Below are 23,899 nucleotides of genomic sequence, written 5' to 3'. Positions count from 1 at the left end.
CTTGAAGTTAGTCATCTGTATCCATACAACTGTACAATTTAAGAACCAGATTGTATTTTTTAGAAGATCAGTGTAGTTCAGTGAGAATAGAAATAACTTGCATACTATAGGTATATCATTAACAAAATAAAATTTTTTAATGTGAATTATTTATTTAATTTATATTTTTAATAAATAATCATGGTAAATTTTTTTAATCTATTTTAACTTCGAATACTGTTCTACTGACATTTAATGAATTATAATGTTAAATAAACTTGTAAATTTATAATTTACCGACTACAAAAGTTGAATTATCAAGAATTAGAAAGTGAAGACAGCTTCATGGCATTTGTGAGCCCGAATAATGTTTGACGTTTACGATAACATTCAGTGAGTGTTAAATAGTAAAAATCTCATTTTTCAACTACTCAAGTAATAATTTGATTTATTAATGTTTGTGAATATTATTTCAGATCGTCGTAATATCATTTGACAATTTTACGATAAATTTTATTATTTCATTACTTAATTAAATCCATAATCAAATAAAAATGGAAGCAGTACCAAGGTTACCTATGTTATCGTTCCAATTAAAAGTCAGCCCAGAACCTACGATTTTTGGACCAAAATTAAAACAAGTACGTTATTTATTTAATTTTAAATTCATTACTTTATACACTAAAAAATGTTAATATAACTGTAGTTTTATTCTACTGAATGATTCATTGTCACTCACATGATTACTAATAATACAGTCGGTTTATATGATATATTGCATCATTTATTTACTCAAACTTTTTTGCAGTATATTCGTGACTTTTATAATGAAGATCCAGAGTCATACACAACTGAAATTCATCAACTGGAAAATCTTCGAGCTATAGCAGTACGTCCACCTATAGCAGTAACAGGCTGTTCGTTACTTAAAAAATATTATTGTCAATTGCATTTTGTTCAAAGTAGATTTCCTATGGGCATTGATGAACCTGCAGCAGTTCCTTTTTCATGGTAATTAATAAAATATTTGAGTCTTTACTTAAAAATACTAACTCTTTTCTTTTATTTCAGGCGAGATACATATGCAAATATGGTATTTAGTTTATCAAATATACGTTTCGAAATAATATCAATTTTATATAATATCGGTGCGATACACACACAATTAGGAGCTAAAACAGAACGTACATCAGCAGATGGTATGAAAATGGCGTGCTCCCATTTTCAATGCGCAGCTTGGGCATTTGAACACTTGCAGAATAGTTATCCGCAGCCACCAGGAGTTGATATGGCGCCGGAATTAATGAAATTCATGCATCAGCTTTGTCTTGCTCAAGCTCAAGAATGTATTCTCGAAAAAAGTATGTTAGACAATCGCAAACCAACGATTGTAGCTAAAGTAGCTAAGCAAATCGTTGATTATTATGCACTAGCTTTATGGACATTAGAGCCTAGTAACAGTGAAGAGAGTACAATCGCTGATACTGTTGGATCAAAAACGTATAAAAGTTGGAAGACTTATGTCAAATTTAAACGTTCTTATCATACGGCAGTTACTCTGTTGTATCAAGGACTAGCCTCGGAAGAGCAGCAAAAAATGGGGGAGCGGGTTGCATTTTATAATGCTGCGTTAGCAGCTTTAAATAGTGCACGACTGCTTCATGCTAGTGCTAAAAGTTCCACTGGTATTACTGGAATCACAGGTGAAAAAGAAGCTATCGAGGAAGCTCTTGTGTTTACTAATGACGTAATTGAAGGTAAAAGAAAGGCTGCAAAAAATGAAAATGAATTTATTTATCACGAAGAAGTACCTGAAAAAGATGCTTTACCTACAGTTAATGGCGCGTCATTAGTCAAAGGTATTTCTTTTAATGTAAATGATCCAGAAGTATCTGGACCGGATATTTTTGCAAGATTAGTACCTATGAAAGTTCATGAAGCAAGTTCACTTTATTCTGAAGAGAAAGCTAAAATTCTTCGATCAGTAGGTTCAAAAATAGAAGAAAAAGACCGAGATCTTGAAATGTTTCTTGCGTCATTAAAATTACAACATCTAAGTCTTTGGGATCCTGATCGTCCATTAGAAGCTGATACTTTACCATTTCCAGAAGGATTAGCAGAAAGATGTGCTGCATTAAATGCTAAACCTACTGTTATTAAAGAACTTGAAGATACTACTGCAAAATTGTCAGTAACATATGAAGATGTTGAGACAATGCTAGAAAATATTGAAAAACTACTTACAGAAGAAGATCAAAAAGAAAAAATGTACCAAGAAGCGATGGGCAAAAGACCTCCATCAATCGTGGCTACAGATTTAACAAGAGAAGCAAAAAAATATGAAGAAGCACATGCGAAAGCGTCGGAGAGTAATCAAGCTCTTCACCGAGCTATGTCACTCCATTTAAATAATCTTCAAAAGCTATCTCAGCCATTAGATCAACTCATGGCAAGCATACCTACAATTGATCGAAGTACTAAAGGTGGAAATGAAGCAGAAAAACAAAATGTTCGCGAATTAAAAAGGATACTTGAAAAAGTAGAAGAAATGCAAAAACAGAGAAGTGAACTTTATTTAAAATTAAAAGAATCAATATCTCAAGATAATCTCACTCGAATTTTAGTAACTGCAACAGCTGAATCAACCCCTCTAGATACTCTTTTTGCAGAACATCTCAAGAAACATCAGTCATTAGTTGATTTAATCGATCAGAATCTCCTGGCACAAGATAATATATTGACAGCTTTGACGGATGCTTATGCACGAACAATTGAAACTCGTAAGTCTGTAGAAGAAATTATAAGAAAACGAGAATCGATGATAGCATCTCTTATTAATTCCTATGAGACTTACGAAGATTTATTGGCTAAAGCATCAAAAGGTTTAGAATTTTATCGTAAATTAGAGATGAATGTTACAAAACTTTTGCAAAGAGTTAAAAGCACATGCAGAGTTCAAGAAGAAGAACGCGAACAAATTCTCGCGAAAAATGGTAAAACAAATTCAATTGAATCAACATTACCAATAACTCCTGAAAAGAAAAAAGGCTCAGGCATGAAGTTGAGAGACCATTTAGCGAATAGAATAAAGAATAATCCATCTCATCAAAATATTTATGGAGATAAACAAACTATTCCTGTAGCTCCAGTACAACCGAATCCTCATACTACCGGTAAATCTTATTCCAATGAACATCACATCGGTCCTGATGGCATTCCTATTCATGCAGTTCCTCCTATGACGTCTGATTCAACACTTCAAGATCATCAACAAATGTATCAGTACTATGGATATAACAATTATTATATGAACCAAGGAAGTAATTATATTCCTCAACATTATAATTATAATTCTACGAGTCAAAGTACATCAGTCCAAGGTTTTGCTAAATCTAACACTACTAACAGCGACCATATGTATCACCAAGCTAGCGGCTCTTCTAATACAGAAGTCGCAAGTAACAGTAGTCAATACGCGGGATACAGCAACCAGAGAAATGAATCATTGCTGCCAAGTCAAACTCAATATCCTGGTCAAGCATATGAAGATACAAATCAATACTCTCAATACACAAATTACCGTACAAACCAAGGATATACTACAGCTAATACTGGTTATCAAAACATACAGGGTCAGCAGTTTAATTACAACCAACCGTATCAGGCTTTGTCGTCTAATCAAACGCCATCGCCAGTTCCTGCTGGACAACTTCAGCCAATTAACATGATTCAAGATTCAAATTCTCAAGTATCTAATATAAATGTTGGATCTCATCAATATGAGTATCAAAATGTAAATCGTGGAGCTTACGTGAGCCCTTATCAGCCAATAGTACCGCAAATTCAACAACAGCAAATTCAGCCACCAGTTTCTGAAAGTATTACAAATTATTCTATAAACCAAGAGAATCCTTCTTTGTCGTCATCGGTCCCACACAGTAGTCTTTCTCAACAAATTTATTCACAAGAGACTACAAATTTACAGTATCCAGCCGCCCAGAATCTTCAGCAACCTCCTGCTCAAGCTATTAATATAGGATACAATGTTCCAGAACAGTATTTGACAAATAAACCAGCGGGTATCCATTCTAACGAGGCTTCTTCTGTGGCACCTACATATTCTGGGACTCCTTCGGACATTTCTGAAATAAATCAAACAGAATCACAGTACTATCATCATACAAATAATAATACTTTAATTCAAAACACAACACCTTATGTCCTTCCATCTCAACAGGGTTATATTGAAAGCGGACAGTCAAGTGTACCGAGTTCCCAAGTCCCAATAAATCCTCCTGTCCAAACGTATCCCAACAGCTATGGTCAAACTTATTCTATTGATGCAAATGGACACCAATATCAAATGCCACCAAATTCCGTTGCAAACTACGCTAATGATCCCGAAATAATTCAAAGTCATGCTAAATCATCTAACGTTCCAGGATTAATGCAAAATTATCAGTATTCTCTTCAGAGTCATCCAGGTACTATGCAGTATTCTTCATACTCTCAAAATTATACGGGTACTTGGGATGGGCAACAAGTTCATACTTCGTCAAGCGATTCATACCAAGGGCATCCGGGATATTCGTTTAATCCAACTGTCGGTGGATATGAGTACAGTTCTGGTTATCAAGACTCACGAAATAATCTTCATGCTAACATTTCCCAAGAAAATTCTCAGACTAATGATCAGTCGAATTCACACTACACAAATGCTAATAATGAATCTGCGACAAACATCACAACATCGTCGAAATATTCTAATGGATCTTTTCAACCAGAAGTTGGTGAGTAAAATTATTATACGACACCTTATGGTGTTCAACCTTATTCTAATCAAGGTATCCTATGAATTTTTTTTTTTTTTTTTCAATCAATATAAAAATATTTTTTTAATTTTATTATTTACTTTTTAGGTTCTACAACCCTAAATAACCAGCCAAACACTAGTTACGTTCAAACTTATACTCAATCATCGAACAACAAAACCACAACAACAAATTCGGAAATTAAAAAGTCAGATACTCCAATAGCACCCAAATCGAATTTGGATTTACTTGCAGATTTAGATATTACAATAAATCATGCGCCATTGGTACCAGAAGTTCATTCGATGGACAAAGAACCGAAAGCTGATACTAGCTCTCCGATACCTAATATTGATAAGGTGGTTGAAACGAAAGAAGATGTAATAAGTTTATCGCAAATTGATGACAAACTTGAAAACCTTCAAATTGTCTGGGACACTTGGTACAATGACGTTCAACCAAAAAAAGATCCACTAGGTGACTCAATTATTCTACAAAAATTTGTTAAAGATACTGAAAAGTATGAGAAATTTGTGGATAGTCTTACGGTAAAAACTTTGAGTGGCTCAACAAATCTTGATATTAAATGGAAAGAAGTTCAGGATTTTGAAGAGCGTGAGCTAAAAAAACAATCGACTACAGTAGCTCAGGCTAATTCGAGAGAAAATAGAACCAGCGAATGGATACCGTATGACTCAACGAGAGTAATATTAATAACAGGAGATCGCTCATCAGATTATATTAATGCTTCTCATGTAAAAGACTTGACTCAATGGACACCGAAGTTTATTGTCGCTCAAGCGCCTTTGCCACAAAATTTTGAAGCCTTTTGGTCCATGATTTGGGAACAAGGCAGTGAAGTAATTGCTTGTTTATGTTCTGATACTCAGCTTAATGATATTTACTGGCCTACAAACAAAGAAACAAATTTAACTATCGGCAGTTTTACATTATCCTTGAAAAATTCAACAAATCATACAACACACATCCAAAGAGTTATTGGAATAGTTCATTCGGAACATAAAATCGAAAGAGTTGTTGTTCACATGCAATATTCAACGTGGCCTGCTACAGGCTTACCAAGCAGTCCTAGACCTTTGTTATCATTTGCTACAGATATTATGTCTGAACAAGCACTAAGACACTGTCCGAAGCCAATAATCGTTCATTGTCTTGTTGGTGGGCCACTCAGTGGTCTCTTTCTTCTTGCAGCCGCGACTGTATGTCATGTACGTGCCGGTCACGGTGTTGTTGATGTGCCTCTTGTTTTTTCGACTCTCATCAAGTACCGCAGGTGCCTGATTAGTAAAGAATTTCTTCTATTTGGCTATCGGATGGTCCTCTATCACGCTCAAGATACACTAATGAAACGTAAATAAATTTATATTTTATATCTGAATTTTAATTCAATTGATTGATTAATAATTGATTTTAGGTGGAATTTTATCGTCAACAAAATCAACTTTTGATGGATTTGATAATGGAAAAGGTAACAAAGGAAGGCTGGTTAAAAAAAATCAACACGCTCATCCTTCTGACGATTTCCTTCATAATTTAGGAGTTGGCATGCAACATGGACTTGGACGACAGCAAGGTTTGTTATCAATATAGTATGATATTTTTTTTTCTATGATATTGATGAAGTGATTATTTATACAATAATATGTACTGCAGGGAAAGATAACAAGAGTGGTCAATCGTCGGGTCAACTAACCGTAGATCCTGAGGAAAAGGCTGATAGAGCTCAACCTGTAGACCCATTGAGCCAGTTGGATCCTCTATGGTCAATTCGAAGATAATTTTAAAAATCCAAGTTGCAGAGTAAAAAGTGTTTAATACAATTATAATTAACACATTTTTATTAATGATTTTATAATGAAGCATTTTAAATTTAACTAGCAAGCTTTGAAAAAAAATTATCACAGGAGAATGGTGTTCAATCGATTGTTATTTGTACTCATGCTCATGATAAATATTTGTACAGATACTGAATTAGTTACATATTTTAAGGAACATTATTATATTGACATATAATGTTAATTTCTTAATTGAATTATATACCTATGTAAAAAAATATAATGCTGGTTTACTTTTATTTAAATATCTTTGTTCTTAATTATTTTTTTATTTATTTATTCAAGTAGTGAAAGGAAATAAAATAAAAAATTACATTATTTGATAAATTGTTATAAAAATTCTTAAGATTATCAATTATCTGCTAAGTTAATTTTCATAAATTTTAGAAAAACTTTGAAATTGCCGCCAGAAATTATTACCACGATCATGAATTATATTTTGGCGGTAATAAATGTTACCAACGTTATTTCATTCAAATATTTTCCAATTACATCATCGAATTTGTAAACAGAGTATTATAACCTTTAATCTATCCATAAAACGTACTGTTAAAAGCTAAAATGCAAAAAAAATCCGAAGAAAAGTTTATATACGATTAAAAGATATTTCTTCACGTGTTAAATAACTTAGTAATGAATATTTGCTTTGAGGAAAATTTAAGTTCAATCGAATCTGTCCGAGTAAACAAATTAATTAATAGTTTAGTACGAAAATTTATTATTATAATTAAAAATGTTCTTACACTACTTCAGATTTGGGAGAACGGTTGATAGAAATCTTTGGTGTTTTTTAATTTTCATCAAACTAATAGTTTGTTGCCTTGTGAAAACTTTCTACGTTCCTGATGAATACTGGCAGTCTTTGGAAGTGGCTCATCGTCAAGCCTTTGGATACGGTTATCTTACTTGGGAATGGAACTACAAGATCCGCAGCTATGTATATCCATTCGTCATCTCAATTATATACAAGATACTTGCCATTTTCAGGTTGGACTTTCCAGAGATGATTATTTTCTTGCCAAGATTATTTCAAGCAATGTTGAGTGGATTTGCTGAATACCGATTCTCCAAATGGACTCGAAACAATTTGACCACGGCCTTCTTACTCATGAATCCATTCTGGAATTATTGTGCCACAAGGACACTTATCAACACCCTGGAAACTTCATTAACAATGATAGCTTTATCAATATTTCCGTGGAATGAAAAAGACAAGCATAGATCTGATTTTATCTGGCTAGTGGGTTTTATGTTTTTCATTAGACCAACTGCAGCAATCATGTGGGCTCCTTTATGCATGTATCACGTTTACATATTTAAAAAAAGCATTAACCAGCTAATAAAGGACTATTTTTTCATTGGGCTGTGCGTTTCTGGAATCGCAATCACTATCGACAGCTACTGCTACGGACAACTTGTGGTAACCCCGTGGGAATTTTTCAAGGTCAATGTTTTAACTAACGTCGCTAATCATTATGGAAAACAACCTCTTCTTTGGTATTTATACAGCGCATTACCAGTTTTTTTGCTTATAAAGTTAATAATTTTGCCTTTGGTAATTCGTCATATTATTTATAAACAAAAATTAATGTCAAAGCCACTGATAAGTCTTGCTATAATCGTATGGACAATTACAATCTATTCATTGTTACCTCATAAAGAGCATCGATTTATTCTTCCACTGTTACCATTACTCGTCTACCTAATCACCAACTTCAACTATCAAGCGTATGTTTCTAAAAAATTCAAAAATATTATTATTTTTATATTACTTTTTATAAATTTCGGTTTACTGTTTTACATCGGTGTTATACATCAGCAAGGATCGACAAAGATTATGCATTATTTAAGACATGAAATTGATAACAGCCAGTCTGATGTTGACGTCATGTTTTTGACACCTTGTCACTCAACACCATTCTATAGTTATGTTCATCAAAACGTTTCAATGGAATTTTTAACCTGCGAACCGAATCTGCAAAATCAAAATAATTACCTAGATGAGGCTGATATATTCTTTAACGATCCTATGGCCTGGTTGGAAAAACGTTATACTAATTCTACCCTTCCATCACTCGTGGTAATGTACGATAATTTAGCTCCTCGCATAAAGGGTTTTATAGATAATTATCGTCTCATTTTGAGTGTATTTGATTCTTTCCACCCATCGACTAAACGTGGCAGTAATATTTATTTATATAAACTCAAATATAAAATAATACCCATATAATAGATCAAAATATACATTACTTTTCGTTTTATTAATTTCGCATTTTATAAATTAATCATTTTTTTTAATTAAAATTGGAGATTTTTACATTTTCTAGAGGTAAATCTACACAAAAAGAACAAAATTACACACTGGATATCATCCTAGATTATACTGAGTGAAAAAAAAAATTTCAGATAGTACTAAGTATAATCCAGATTACAATGAGTATAATCTAGATTATAATGAGTATAATCCAGATATCACTCAGTATAATCTGGGATGATATCCAGTGTTATCTTGTTCTTTCGGTGTATAAGAGTTCTATTTTAAAGTAAACTAGTATTTTCAATCCTCAACGTTTGAATTTCCAATTTATTTTTAATAATATACAAACATGTTAAAAACATGTTTACTTAAATGAATAAAATTTTGTAATTGAATTGTATTCATATGTTATGTATTAAAAAATATTTATTATATAATGTCTTAATTATTTAACTCAATAACAATAATATAAATGTAAATATTAAGTGTAATTGCTATTTTAATTACATAATTCCTCAATATCTACATACTTACAGTATTTCAGTACATATTAATTTATGAGCTAGGAATAATTTTGTAAAAATATGTATTAATATTTGAAAAACAAATAACAATTATCAACAGTATTGTTGTCGATGGTACTACTGTTAATAAAAATATTATATTATCATACAGTAATGAATAACTATTCATTTTCAATGATGAGAATGATGATAAGTCTAAAAATTACAGGATTATACGTTTAGGGAAAAAAGGGACTAACGAAATGTTGTCAACGCCGTATTGCTTTCGAATATTTTCGCAGTGATATCATCGACCTTGTAAACGCAGTATAATTTTAAGACGTATTATTGAAACCTAAAATGTGAAACAATTTCCGAGAAAGGTTTATCTAGGATTAAATGAAATTTCTTCAGCTAACAGCTATGTTAACTGTGAATACTTACTTTGTGAGAGCTTTAGTTCAATCGAGACTGCCCAAGTGATCAGATCAGTTGATAGTTCAGTGCTAAAATTTATTAACATTTGTATTTAAACGTTCAAAAGATGTTAGAGACAAATGTGCTAGGGCTTAGTATAATAATTAAAATAATAGTGCTCTTTTTCGTATCGAATGACTGCGATCCTGATGGAAATTGGCAGAATTTGGAGATGGCTCATCTTCAAGCTTTTGAATATGGTTATCGTACTTGGGAATGGAGATCCAAGATCTGCAGCTGCATTTATCCATTCATCATCTCGATTATATACAAGATACTATCCATCGTTGGGTTGGACTATCCGTTGATGATTATTTATTCACCAAGAATATTTCAAGCTGTGTTAAGTGTGTTTGCTGAATACCGATTTTTGAAATGGACTAACAGCCCTAAAGCAGCAAGCCTCTTAATATTAAACGGATTCTGGCAATATTGTTCTACAAAAACACTAGACCATACTCTGGAAGCTTCATTGATGATTATAGCTTTATCAATCTACCCGTGGAAAAATGAAGACAAACATGGATCTAAGTTCATTTGGTTATTAGGTTTTATGTTTTTTATTAAACCGACCTCGGCATTTATGTGTGCTCCATTATATCTGCGCCACATATGCAATAGTGACAAAACCATTAAGCAACTCATAAAAGACTATTTCTTCATTGGGATGTGTGTTTCTGGAATTGCAATCGCTATCGACAGCTGCTGCTATGGACAACTTGTGGTAACTCCGTGGGAATTTTTCAAAGTCAATGATATTTTCACCGGCATTAGCAATTACAATGAAACAAAATACATATTACGGTATATTCATATCACAATACCCTATTTTTTGGGTTTTGGAATGTTTACATTACCCTTTATATTTATGAAATTATTCGAAGACAAACTAGATGACGAAAAGCAATTGACAAGTATAATTATAATCACCTTGACAATCCAGTGTTACTCATTACTTCCAAATAATGGGCATCATTATCTTCTTTCACTTTTACCATTACTAGTCTTCTTATCCGCTAAATTTGATTGGAGTGAGGTGTCCAATGAATTAATATCAAGATTATTAATTCTGGTTACAATTATTATAAATATCGGCATTTTCATTTTATTTGCTAATGATCGGCGTGGAACAACAGAGATTATGAGTTATTTGAGAAAAGAAATAGCTAGCAGTCCATCTAATGTTGACGTTATGTTTTTGACACCTTGCTACTCAACACCATTATACAGCCACCTTCATAAAGACATTCCAATGGAATTTTTAACCTGCGAACCAAATCTAAAAAATCAAGACAATTACCGAAATGAAGCTGACATATTTTTCAAAAATCCTAGGACTTGGTTGGAAAAGCGTTATACCAATTCTACACTTCCATTCTTCGTGGTAATGTACAATAATTTAGCTCCTTGTATAAAGAGCTTTGTAGATAATTACGACCACGTTGTCAGTGTATTTGATTCTTTCTATCCATCGACTAATCGCGGTAATACTCTTCATTTATATAAACTCAAATGAACATTGAACGTTTAATGGATCAACATTTACACTACTTTTTGTATTATTTATTTCACATTTCATAAACAAATCATTTTTTGAAATTAATTCAAATTTCTTTAAAGTAAATCTAACAGAGTTCTGTTTTTAAATTTAAAAATGCTGTATTTTAATATAATATTTTTTATAAAAGTAACATCTCATTTTTTTTTTTTTTTATTTTAATCATCGCGATGAATTATGAATTTATTTCTTGTAAACGAATTTTTTAAAAAATTTATACAGCATAGTAGCATTTTTGATCGTCTATCAAAATTTTTTTTGGACAAAAAGTGTTTTTATTGTAAATGAAGAATAATGTTTATTAAAATAAATAAAACTTTGTAATATTAAACTGTATTTATGTGTCATGTATTGAAAAATATTTATACTTTAATCCCTTTATTGTTTAAGTTAATGATTATAATAAAAATAATATAAGTTTCAAGCAATTAAGTAATTAATAGTTCTAGAGAAGTTTTATAAAAATAGATAGATTGAAAAAATTACATGTGATAATATAACAACTATTTTATGATAATAATCAAATTTTTGTAGTCGTTACAAAATAAACACCGGAGAATAAACATAAGTTTGTAAAAATAAAATCAAAAATTCTATTAATTCATGAATGAAATGGTACGAATTAAGTCTAATCGAGATTGGTGAGATTTCTGAGCTAGAGCGCACTTTTTTAAAATTATAAATTATTTTTTTTTAACACGTAATTTATTTTGCGCAGTAATTTATTTCAGTATGCATTATTAAATCGATAAAGATATTGTTAAATTTTGAATGATCACATGCGCAAGAATAATAACATAATGTTACCCTAGTAACCTGTTAAATAAAATTTCTTCACTTGGTTTTTTCTTCACTTCGTTTTTAAAACTTATCGCAATCAGCTGAGGTACAAAATACATGTCTGCTTAGTAAATAATAAATAAAACTTTAAAAATGGATGAAAAAGTTATCGACTCTATTTTTTCTGGATCATTAAAAAGTTTACCGCCAGTTAGTTCTAAAATAGTTCGTATTTTTACGAGTTCTACATTTACAGGCAAGATTTTCAGCTATAAAAATAAATAATGTAGATAATAAATTTTCAATAAAATCAAATGCTGTGTATTAATTAATTTATTGATTTTTTTAGATACAACAATGGAAAGAAATACATTGATGGCTCAATGCTACCCTAAAATAAAGGATTATTGTCGAGAAAAGCATGGACTTGAGTTCCAGGTAATGCGGCATTACGATGCGGCGCGCTATGAATAAAAATATACCGCATAAATTACGTAATTCGTATAACATAATATTTTACACCTTAAGGTAGTCGATATGAGATGGGGTGTTCGTGATGAAGCAACTGATGATCATATGACAACAGAACTTTGTATGAGAGAAATTGAAAATTGCCAGCGGCTTTCAATGGGGCCAAATTTTGTTGTATGTACTTTTAATATACGTAAATAGTTATTATTTATTTATTTATTTAGCAGTACAAACGCCAATCAGTAATATACAGCAGTTTAACATATAAAATTATAAATTTTAATTTAAATATAATAATATAATTGAAGAAAAAGTAATAAGTTAGCCGTAAAAATCAATTTTGTTATGCAAGGAGTTTACTAATACGTATATAATACATACGTTTATAATTTTAATGAATTATATATTTATGTTTAGGTTTTTTTAGGGCAAAAGTATGGGTACCGACCTATTCCGACGTACGTCCTAAGTTCAGAACTTGACATGATAAAAACTGATTTAGAAAGTCAGGGTACAAATGTCGAAGTTTTTGAAACATGGTACAAGAAAGATAGTAATGCAGTACCACCAACTAGTATTTTACAGCCTATTTCTTCGATTCTTAAAAATTTTAACAACAAAGTATGTATACGCCTGCTAGCTTATAGATATATATGAAAATATTTTTTTGTAATTTTTAATGCAAAGTAATGCTAATTTTTATTTCTTCTAACAAATTTTCAGAGGATTCCAAAGCTTCAACAAGAAGATCAAGCCGCTTGGTGGGATACAATGGTCAAGATGCAAAAACTATTTCGAAAAGGCGCGCAATCACTTTATAATTCCGGAAAATTCGATAAAGATACAATGCATAATTACTTTATGTCTGGTAATAATTAAAAATGATATAATTCTATCATTTACTATATTTTTTACTAACTATTTATTTGTTCAGTTACTGAAAGAGAAGTAATTAATGGAATTTTGAATGTGAAAAATACTAAAATCATTGTTTAGCGTATGTACGCTATATAAATAATATAAATTTACAAAATTTGAGAAAAGCGAGTCTTTTTCTCGATATACTTAACAGAAGTTTGGACAACGAAGCGTCTAAATTATTAGCAGATTTGCGTGACGAAAGATTACCCAATAAAATTGAGAGCGTTAATTTGCAAAGGTATAAGCATCATAAATATATTTTTGTTTAGTGATGATATAAATTTAATAAAAATATATTTTTATAATCATTTAGGTACACTGTTGAGTGGATTGGACGAGAAGGATTAGATACTGAAACTCATTCAGAGTATCTCCAACATTTCATTACTCACTTTTATCGAAATATAATAAAACTCGTGGATCGAGCAATGAGAAAAGAAGACAGCTCTGCACAAGGACAAATTATAACAGAGCTTTTGCAGCATCTACATGCATGTAACAATTCCGTTAGAGTTTTTTATGGCCGAGAAGATTCACTGGAGAAAATTAAAGACTATATGCTGGGTGAAAGTGATAAGCCTTTAGTACTTTACGGTGAAGGGGGTTGTGGAAAAACTTCATTACTGGCAAAAGCTGCGGGGTTGAGCAGTACTGTTTGGCTTATGGGAAGAAAATCTATTAATATCATCAGATATTTAGGTACTACTCCTGACAGCAGTGCTCTTACTCCAACTCTTATATCTATTTGTCAACAGGTAAAACTATATATCCAATCAATTCAAGTTCCAAATATATTTTCTTAAATTTTTTTATTGGATATTTTCAGATATCGTATAATTTCATGCTACCATTTGATGAAATTCCTGATGATCTAGTCCCATTGACTGCACACTTTAAACATCTGTTGACTTTTGCTACGACAAATCAGCCCATACTTTTATTTTTAGACAGTGTGGATCAATTGACAGGAATGCAAGGAAATAAATTATCGTGGCTTCCTACTCGATTACCTCGTTATTGCAAGGTAAATTATTCAGCTTAAAATTTTTGTTTAAAAAAAAATTATGATATTAAACTTAGTAGTCACTTGATAATTTTTTAATTTTGCTTAAAAGAAAAATTTTTGACAAAAATTATTTTTTAAAAATTGCATTTTTTTTTTTTTCTTTTCTTTTTTTTTACCATAATTTATCTGTTAAAAAATTATAAAAATGATTAAATATCTGCTAAATTAATTCTCATAAGAAATTATAAAGTAATATTTTCTTTATATTATATTAGATGATACTTTCATGCGCATCAGAAGTATCTAATCCAATTATTTCACGAGATTATCATCTTCTACGTCGTATGATAGACACTGAAGAAAGCTTTATTGAAGTAACTGCACTCGGCGAAGAATTAGCAATGGATGTTATTAAGTATACACATTAATATCATCTCCAGTTGTATTAATAATTATTATTAATTTTCAAATAATTTATAATATTTTTGATTGAGCAGAATGTGGATGAAAACAGCTCACAGAGATTTGAATAACTACCAATGGAGACTTGTGGCAAACGCAATATCAAATTGCTCTTTGCCAATTTTTGTAAAACTCGTGTTTGCTGAAATATGTCGATGGCGCAGTTATACCAAACCGGCAGATACTCACCTAGCAAACACCGTAATGGATAGTATCATGATGCTATTTGAGAGAATTGAAAAACAACATGGAAAAATATTAGTCTTTCATGCTTTAGCGTACATAACAGCCGCAAAATCCGGTTTATCTGAATCAGAGTTGGAGGATTTAATTTCTCTTGATGATAAAGTTCTCGATGACGTTTACCAATACCATTTACCACCAGTTCGTAGAATACCACCACTTTTGTGGACACGTATACGCAATGATTTACCAAATTACTTGAGTGAACGAGAAGCTGATGGTGTCAGTGTACTGAATTGGTACCACAGGCAGTTTCGTGATGCTGCCAAAGAAAGATACTTTAAAAATATGAACATGGCTATGTATTTTCATTCAATGATAGCCGACTATTATCTTGGAATTTGGGGTGGTGGTATACCAAAACCTTTCAAGTATACAGAAATTCAACGTCATAGATTTAATTTACAGGACAAAGAGGGTGTAGCCGATAGAAAAGTACCGGAACAACCATTGGCGTTTTATTCAAAAGAAGGAAAATTATCACGTTATAATTTACGTAAATTTGGTGAATTACCGTATCATCTAGTTCGTGCAAGGCGTTTCAAGGATTTATTTGAAAATGTATTATTTAATTATGAATGGTTACATGCCAAGCTCAGTTCTTGTCCTCTTCAGGCAGTTCTTTCAGATTTTGAAGATGCTTGCAATAATATTGAAGATCAAAATTTAGTTAGGTAAAAATAAAATTATTGTATTGCAATTATTATTATTATAATCAATATTATTCGTATTTAGAGAATTGATGCTTGTAGCCGATGCATTGCGATTGGGAGGAGCTATTTTAGGTAATCATCCCAATATGTTAGCACCTCAATTAGTTGGTAGATTACTTCCAGAAATAGAACACAACAACAATGTACGTATGTTACTACGAGCTTGTGATAATGACGGTATAAAAGACTGTTCTCTTATGCCTCTTTATCATTGTCTTCATACACCTGGTGGCCCTTTAAAGGTAATTTATGAAAGAAAAAAAAACACAGATGTTATTTTTTTAAATTTATAATATTTATATAAATTTATTTTAGTATTCTCTGGAAGGTCATCAATTCGCTGTGTTTGGATTTTGCCTAACATCTGATTATCGTTACGTAGTGTCAATATCCAACAGATTTATAACGTGGGATTTGAGTACGAGTGATATGACCCGAGATGTAAATCCAAATATCGAAGGAGTAATGCAACAACTTGTTCTTAGTCCGGATAATAGATATGCAGCGGCTTTTACCAGCAACAACCAAATTGTTATTTTAAACACACTGACCAGTGAATTTGTTATTGTAAATAATCCTTTAGTAAATGATGAAAGTGATAATGATGAAGATAGTTCAGTATGTGGAGTTTATTTAATGAATCAGTATGCATTTATTTATGGTACACATGAATGGTGTAGATTTGATCTGCGTGGAAATTTACTTTCAAGGCACACGTCGACTACGCCAGAAGTTGACTATAATAAATGGAAAATTCTCTGTGAGTTTTTACTATCAAGTAATTGTATAATTGATAAAAAATGATGCTTTATAAATTATTAATCCATTGTTTTAACTAACTTAGTGGTCGAATATACAGATTTGACAGAGTACAGGATTGTTTTTTGGTCTGGTAAATTAGATGATCCGTCAATGCTCATTTTTATAACAATGAGAAAATATCAGAATTAATAATTGTGATTATCATCAAAAAAGTATATTGAATCTGACAACCGGCAGCCTGAGGTATTTGAAAATCCTCTCGAATTTCACAGTGCAATGGTGTTTACAAATGATAAAAAAACATTTTATGCATGCACTACAAAAGGTGACTATCGCGTAACTAAATACACTATTGAAATGACTGACGAGTCATGTAGCTGTTGTTGGAAACGACATTATGATCTACAACGAGCTTATAACGATACTACAGAGTATATACTGCAATTAAAAATTGACCGAGATGAAGAAACATTACTGGCAACTACTGGCAACGGTTTTATCGTTTGGTGGTTGTCATTAATATCGTCTGATACGATTGATTCTACAACTTCAATGAAATATAATCCTGCTGTACTTACATTACCTAATGGTATCAGAAATATCAGCACCCGAATGCTCTGTTCTAATTCTATAATGATAAGTGGAAGTAACAATAATGAAAATGGTAATAACGAGAGAAATTATGGAGTTGCTGGTGTTAGAAAAAATCTTTATGTTTGGAGTTTGAAAACTTGTGAATTATTAAAAACACTGGACGCTCATTTTGCACGAATAATTCAACTAGAAGCGTTAACTATTGGAAACTGGAACTGTGTCATAACTTCCAGTATAGATAGAACGGTAAAAGTTTGGAACATTGACAATATTTTTGAACAAGTCCACGTTATTGATAGGCACGAGCTGCAGATTGATTCTATATGTTTAGCAGAAGAATGTAATTTAGCTGTAACTGTAACACGTAGTTGTGTTGGTGTATGGAATATACAATCAGGAAAATTAGTGTCAAAATTAGCGGACAGTCCACTTGGTGCTATCGTTACTCATGCTGCGATTACACATGATGGGAAATATATTATTTCTATTGAATCGGGTAATGTATTGATTTGGAATAGAGTTACTGAGCAAGTACTTTATAAAAAAGAACAATTGAATGTTCGACAGTTGTCATTAATTCAACAACAACCGTTAGAATCCAGTAGTGCTACTAAATTTATAGCTATTTCAAGGCCTAATAATCCAGTAGGGGTTGAATGTATCAAGACTACTGCAACACTTATTATGCGAACTATTCCAGGTATTTTTTTTTTTTTAAATGTAATTAGTTAAAATTTTTAAGACAGTTTATTATTGCAGATGGAAAAACTTTATTTACTTTTGAGTATCCTGTACGATGTCACACTGGAACACCGTTTCGAAAAGTAGTTGTTACTTCAGACGGTGCAAATTTTATTGTCCCAGCCGCTGAAAAATCAACAAGAGATTGCATAATAGTTTATAATGCAAATACAGGAGCTTTGTTACATAAAATTCCTATTAAATTGCCAGGTTTTAAGGATATTAATAGCGTTGTCCCAATGCCGACAAAACCACAATTTATTGGTATTATTGGCTCTGACAAAGGTATAATTATGGATGTAAATAAGAAGAAAGTTATTCGGTCCATACCTCGATGGAGTGGTAACATCAGTAAAGATGGAAAGTACACTCTTTATGCTCCTAGCAGGTAGTTAAAACGTTAATTATATATTTATCGACTTCTAATATATCACTCAGACTTAATAATTATTTTTTTATTTATCTAAAATTTTAAAACAAAAGAGGTGGTTTAGAGCTTGTGGAGCTGAAAAAAAGGGACCACTGTTAAAACATACATTCCAAAAGTAGCTGAGGGAGTATTTACTGTAATATCGATGTTCAACAGAACAGATGAATATGTATTTTACTATCACAGTGGTAGAAAAACTATAAGAGTCTTCCGGTTAGTTAATAAATTTAATAGAGTAAAAAAGTATTTTAGAAAATATTTTAATATATTTCAGATCATCTGATTGTGAAATGATTGCTAATTATCGTGTGCCAGCTGAATTAAGCGCTGTTGATAGTACTCATGATGGTAAAAGTATAGTATTGGGTACGGTAGATGGTTGTCTATCAGTTTTGGCAATTGCTGATCCAAAGAAATCTGATATGCAAACTTACCTTGGTGAACTGCCGTCAAGAGATGAAAAGGTATAAATTTAACAATAATTTTATAATTATTAGAAGAATTATTAATTTTTATTTAATTAATTTAACGTTGAATTAATATTTTTATTATTTCAGTGGAAATCAAAAATGGAAAAACAAAAAATGACAATAAAATTTAAAGCCGCTACAAGAATTGCAAGAGTTACATACGACTTACAAAATCGGATAATCCGGAAAAATAGCAGTAATTTGGAAGAAGAAGAAGAAGAAGAAGAAGAAGAAGAAGAAGATGAAAATACTGACAATGAAAATGATAACATGAATCAAACAAATATAAACGATCGTAGCGATTGAAATGTTTCATAGAACATCCAGTTAAATTTTACAAGATTATTACTTATTTAAAAAAATATAAACATTAGTATCTTTTAAAAAAAGCTTAAAGTTATGCTATTGAAAGTTTACCTAAAAAATATATTTATCAAGCGGAAATGATAAATTTAGATTAATTTATCATTTATTAACCCTCAATTATTATTGCTTAAATTTATATATTCTATTTTTTATATTTATTAAAATTTTTAGATTCATATTTTTGTAGATAATTCCTAAAAATAAATATTTTAAAAGCTAATTATTTCGTAAAATATATGGTGGTTTTTTTTTTTTTTTTTTTTTTTCAAGGTAATTATTTTTAAACAGGTAATTAAAAGAATCAAAAAATCCCATTGTCCAAATCTATAAATTTTATGAAGAAAGAAGAAATTTGCAGGATTGACTCGATGACATCATCTTTACACATGAATTTGTATTTGCTGATAATTATCAGTCAATAATATGTACTTATGACGATTATTGTTCAAATCAGTCAATAATAAACTTATAATAGCTAACGTTATAAGTAAAATAGAAGTTCAAGTGTAGTTTATAAATTTAGCAGTAATTTTAAGTAGACAAAAATAGAAAATTAAAAAAGTGGGTAGTTGGAAAATATATTTATTCTGCAAAATGAATTGATATTTCAAATAAATTTTTACTTACAGCAACACGTGCAGCTAAGAGTTGGAAATATTTGGAAAGTCACTAATATATATCTCTATTAAAAATCACCATGAGCAGTGATGTAAGTAAGATTCTCATCCCTGATGAATCTATTAATATTGTGAATCTTTTAAGCGTTTGTCTAAGCGAAGGTATCGATATAAATTCAATAAAAGATGCAAGTGGTAATACTTTACTTCATATCGCTGTAGAAAGCATGAACATTGAAATTGTTAGATTTTTATTGAAATGTAATAACGTTAATACTGAAATTTTTAATTACTTTTATGAATTTCCAATGGATATAGCGATTAAAAACGGATATTTAGATATCGTTAAAATTTTTTTGGTAGAAGGTATTGACGTTAATCTGAGTCGAAATGGAAAAGAGTCATTTCTTTATAGCGCCGTGAAATTCAGGCACTTAGATATCGTTGAAACTCTTTGTTCCTTCGGAGCTAATATTGATGACAGATGCTCTTTTGGAGTAGAAGAAGGATTCACTCCGTTCATGCTTGCAAGTAAATTAGGTGATCAAGCAATAGTCTCCTTTCTCAAAAATAAAGGAGCTGATATTAATGCTAAAAGTGTTAATAAAACCACAGCGCTCTATCACGCTGTTGAAAAAAATCATATCGACATGGTCAAATTGCTTCTAGAGTGGAGCGCTAATACTGCAGTTATTAATGAATCAGCGATCGAACGTAAATTCACGCCATTACATGTATCTTGTAAAAATGGCAATCAAAAAATTGTTAAATTACTTCTAGAGAACAAAACAGAAATTAACGCGCAAGCATGGTATAATAAGACTCCTCTTCATCTAGCTATTCAATATCAGCATCTTGATGTAGTTCAATTTCTATTATATTATGGAGCTGATCCTGAAGCTCTTTGCAATACATGGACAGAAGAAAAATTAACACCATTACATTTGGCCTGTAAACATAAGAATAATAAGATAGTTTTAGCGCTTTTAAATAAGAAAGTTAATATTAATTCAGTATTTGTTGGTGGATATACTCCTCTTTATTTGGCTGTTTTTAATCAAAATTTAATCTCTGCTCAATTACTTTTGAAAAAGGAGCACAAGTTGATAACATGATAGCACACACTTTATCGTTGACCTGGAGATTTACATTGCTAATTACGGCCTGCCAAAAAGGTTCTCACTTGTAGTAAAATTACTACTTAGCAATGTTGTTAATGAAGATCATATTGATCAGACATGGACACCAGCGAAAATACTTCCAGTAACAGTAAACAATGAAATTATTCACTTGGCTCGAGATCCGGATAACAACGAATTTTATACCTGTAATCAAATAGAAGAATTAATTACTGTTGTTGAGAAAGAGCAACCATCGATTACTGTTGCCGAGGAAGAGCACCGCAGTTTTATTCTTAAATATTTAGACAAATACTTATCCGCTCTAAGGCTTCAGTAATAATAATTAATAATAATAGTAAACTAATTTTTCTTAAAATAGGACAATTTTATGTATATGTATTAGGGTGGGTCAAAAAAATCGAATAATTTATTTTTGATTTTATACTCTGAAAAATAGGTTCGTAGACACCTAAAAGAATTCTCTCAAGTATAAGCTCTTAATTATAACGGGAAGGTCCTCCGCTTTGCAGGTTTCTATTTTTCGAATAATCAGATAAAAAAATTTATATCTCGCTTCCAACTGCTTGGAAAAATATTCCGTGGCATAGATTTTGTGAGAAATTGAATGCTTTACAAAAAAGGTCTCTTATGACTTTTTCAAAAACTCAACCGATTAAAAGATATTCATAGTTGAAGTTTGGCTATTTTAAGGAAAATATTCGTTTTATTATGAATTTTATAAGTCGATGAAAAAAATTATTTCGGATTGCGGAACTCATGATTTTGTAGGAAATTTACTGCTCTACAAAAATGGTCTCTTATGATTTTTGATTAAGTGAAGCCGTTACGAGATATTCATCGTCAAACATTAACGAATATCAATATTTCCAGTTTTTGATCAATAATTCGATAAATTTTAATTTAAACTATGAGTTTCAGGAAAATTTACATAAATTTGAGTTTCGATCGATAAAGAAATGTTATAATAAGTTAAATAAAGAATTATTGGAATTATCATTGATTTTCCTTGGAGTAATGCCTCAAGAAAAGATTTCTTTCAAACGTCCTGGTGCTGTTCATCATGCTAGATGGATGGCTAAGGCCATTTATAGTTTGAAAATGTATCTATTCAGAGATGAATTCAAACTCTCTCAGAAAGAATTGCATGGTCTTCGTCATTTCTGTATTTTTATAGTCACATTGTATTTAAAAGCTTGGTTTTCATCAACTTCTGCAACAACTGCTGCTTATCATGACTTGCAGTTTATGAAAAATTTATTGGAGTACAAACATATCAATCCTTTGATTTCTTCAGCTACGTGTGAAAAAATGATTTCGCACTTATGGTATTTGAGCGATGAACTTGCCATTTTATCACTGTTTGACGATGGCGTTCCATTAGAAGTAAAAAAAAGTATTGTTGAAGCTGTTAATACTCGTGAAGGTACAGATTCTAAAGCTAAAAGATTTGTAATTGCTAAAATGAATGAATGAATTCAAATCTTTTTTAGCAATTACAAATCTTTTAGCTTTAGAATCTGTACCTTCACGAGTATTAACAGCTTCAACAATACTTTTTTTTACTTCTAATGGAACGCCATCGTCAAACAGTGATAAAATGGCAAGTTCATCGCTCAAATACCATAAGTGCGAAATCATTTTTTCACACGTAGCTGAAGAAATCAAAGGATTGATATGTTTGTACTCCAATAAATTTTTCATAAACTGCAAGTCATGATAAGCAGCAGTTGTTGCAGAAGTTGATGAAAACCAAGCTTTTAAATACAATGTGACTATAAAAATACAGAAATGACGAAGACCATGCAATTCTTTCTGAGAGAGTTTGAATTCATCTCTGAATAGATACATTTTCAAACTATAAATGGCCTTAGCCATCCATCTAGCATGATGAACAGCACCAGAACGTTTGAAAGAAATCTTTTCTTGAGGCATTTCTCCAAGGAAAATCAATGATAATTCCAATAATTCTTTATCTAACTTATTATAACATTTCTTTATCGATCGAAACTCAAATTTATGTAAATTTTCCTGAAACTCATAGTTTAAATTAAAATTTATCGAATTATTGATCAAAAACTGGAAATATTGATATTCGTTAATGTTTGACGATGAATATCTCGTAACGGCTTCACTTAATCAAAAAATCATAAGAGACCATTTTTGTAGAGCAGTAAATTTCCTACAAAATCATGAGTTCCGCAATCCGAAATAATTTTTTTCATCGACTTATAAAATTCATAATAAAAACGAATATTTTCCTTAAAATAGCCAAACTTCAACTATGAATATCTTTTAATCGGTTGAGTTTTTGAAAAGTCATAAGAGACCTTTTTGTAAAGCATTCAATTTCTCACAAAATCTATGCCACGGAATATTTTTCCAAGCAGTTGAAGCGAGATATAAATTTTTTTATCTGATTATTCGAAAAATAGAAACCCGCAAAGCGGAGGACCTTCCCGTTATAATTAAGAGCTTATACTTGAGAGAATTCTTTTAGGTGTCTACGAACCTATTTTTCAGAGTATAAAGTCAAAAATAAATTATTCGATTTTTTTGACCCACCCTAATATGTATTTCTGAAGCGTTATAATTAATTACACTTATAATACCTCTTATGCATGAGAAAATTAAGTTTTAGCAAAATAATTTTAACATAACAATACTAGTTATAAGGATAAAAATAATAGTTTATAGTTTATTGTTTTGATAAACTATTTTATGATGTACAAATTTTCAAAAA

The 23,899-nt window shown here is 31.0% G+C and overlaps 5 protein-coding genes across 5 annotated transcripts; all 5 read left to right on the top strand.

Annotated features, from left to right (window-relative positions):
* The first annotated feature begins 94 nt into the window (after positions 1-94).
* Positions 95-6,869, top strand: Mop (tyrosine-protein phosphatase non-receptor type protein myopic). The gene is made up of 7 exons (XM_074247376.1): positions 95-372; positions 456-620; positions 788-990; positions 1,051-4,769; positions 4,899-6,161; positions 6,226-6,384; positions 6,465-6,869. The coding sequence occupies exons 2-7, from the start codon at positions 534-536 to the stop codon at positions 6,587-6,589; spliced, it is 5,556 nt and encodes a 1,851-aa protein (XP_074103477.1). The 5' UTR covers positions 95-372; positions 456-533; the 3' UTR covers positions 6,590-6,869.
* Positions 6,870-6,998: 129 nt separating this feature from the next.
* On the top strand, positions 6,999-9,708 carry Pig-b (phosphatidylinositol glycan anchor biosynthesis class B). Its single transcript, XM_074247399.1, has one exon. It carries the CDS (start codon positions 7,380-7,382, stop codon positions 8,874-8,876), a length of 1,497 nt encoding a protein of 498 aa, XP_074103500.1. The 5' UTR covers positions 6,999-7,379; the 3' UTR covers positions 8,877-9,708.
* Positions 9,709-9,862: 154 nt separating this feature from the next.
* LOC141530349 (GPI mannosyltransferase 3-like) lies at positions 9,863-11,777 on the top strand. The gene has a single exon (XM_074247400.1). It carries the CDS (start codon positions 9,951-9,953, stop codon positions 11,397-11,399), a length of 1,449 nt encoding a protein of 482 aa, XP_074103501.1. The 5' UTR covers positions 9,863-9,950; the 3' UTR covers positions 11,400-11,777.
* Positions 11,778-11,932: 155 nt separating this feature from the next.
* Positions 11,933-19,354, top strand: LOC141530336 (NACHT and WD repeat domain-containing protein 2). Its single transcript, XM_074247377.1, is given in 19 exon segments — positions 11,933-12,477; positions 12,571-12,659; positions 12,750-12,866; positions 13,110-13,313; positions 13,416-13,560; positions 13,627-13,671; positions 13,674-13,851; positions 13,927-14,368; positions 14,440-14,637; positions 14,895-15,034; positions 15,117-15,998; positions 16,060-16,279; positions 16,353-16,797; positions 16,882-18,093; positions 18,153-18,522; positions 18,618-18,642; positions 18,644-18,777; positions 18,839-19,028; positions 19,122-19,354. Coding segments are annotated over 19 exon segments (5,358 nt in total). The 5' UTR covers positions 11,933-12,374; the 3' UTR covers positions 19,341-19,354.
* A 490-nt stretch (positions 19,355-19,844) lies between these two features.
* On the top strand, positions 19,845-21,607 carry LOC141530353 (putative ankyrin repeat protein YahD). Its single transcript, XM_074247407.1, has 2 exons — positions 19,845-19,961; positions 20,030-21,607. The coding sequence occupies exon 2, from the start codon at positions 20,098-20,100 to the stop codon at positions 21,130-21,132; it is 1,035 nt and encodes a 344-aa protein (XP_074103508.1). The 5' UTR covers positions 19,845-19,961; positions 20,030-20,097; the 3' UTR covers positions 21,133-21,607.
* The last annotated feature ends 2,292 nt before the right edge of the window (positions 21,608-23,899 follow it).

The sequence above is a fragment of the Cotesia typhae genome, unplaced genomic scaffold (assembly GCF_013202065.1).
Source record: "Cotesia typhae breed Kobodo isofemale line unplaced genomic scaffold, CoteBio_Ctyphae contig_5, whole genome shotgun sequence".
NCBI lineage: Eukaryota > Metazoa > Arthropoda > Insecta > Hymenoptera > Braconidae > Cotesia > Cotesia typhae.
The sequence above is the reverse complement of the archived record's forward strand: the minus strand, read 5'-3'. Positions and strand labels throughout refer to the sequence as shown.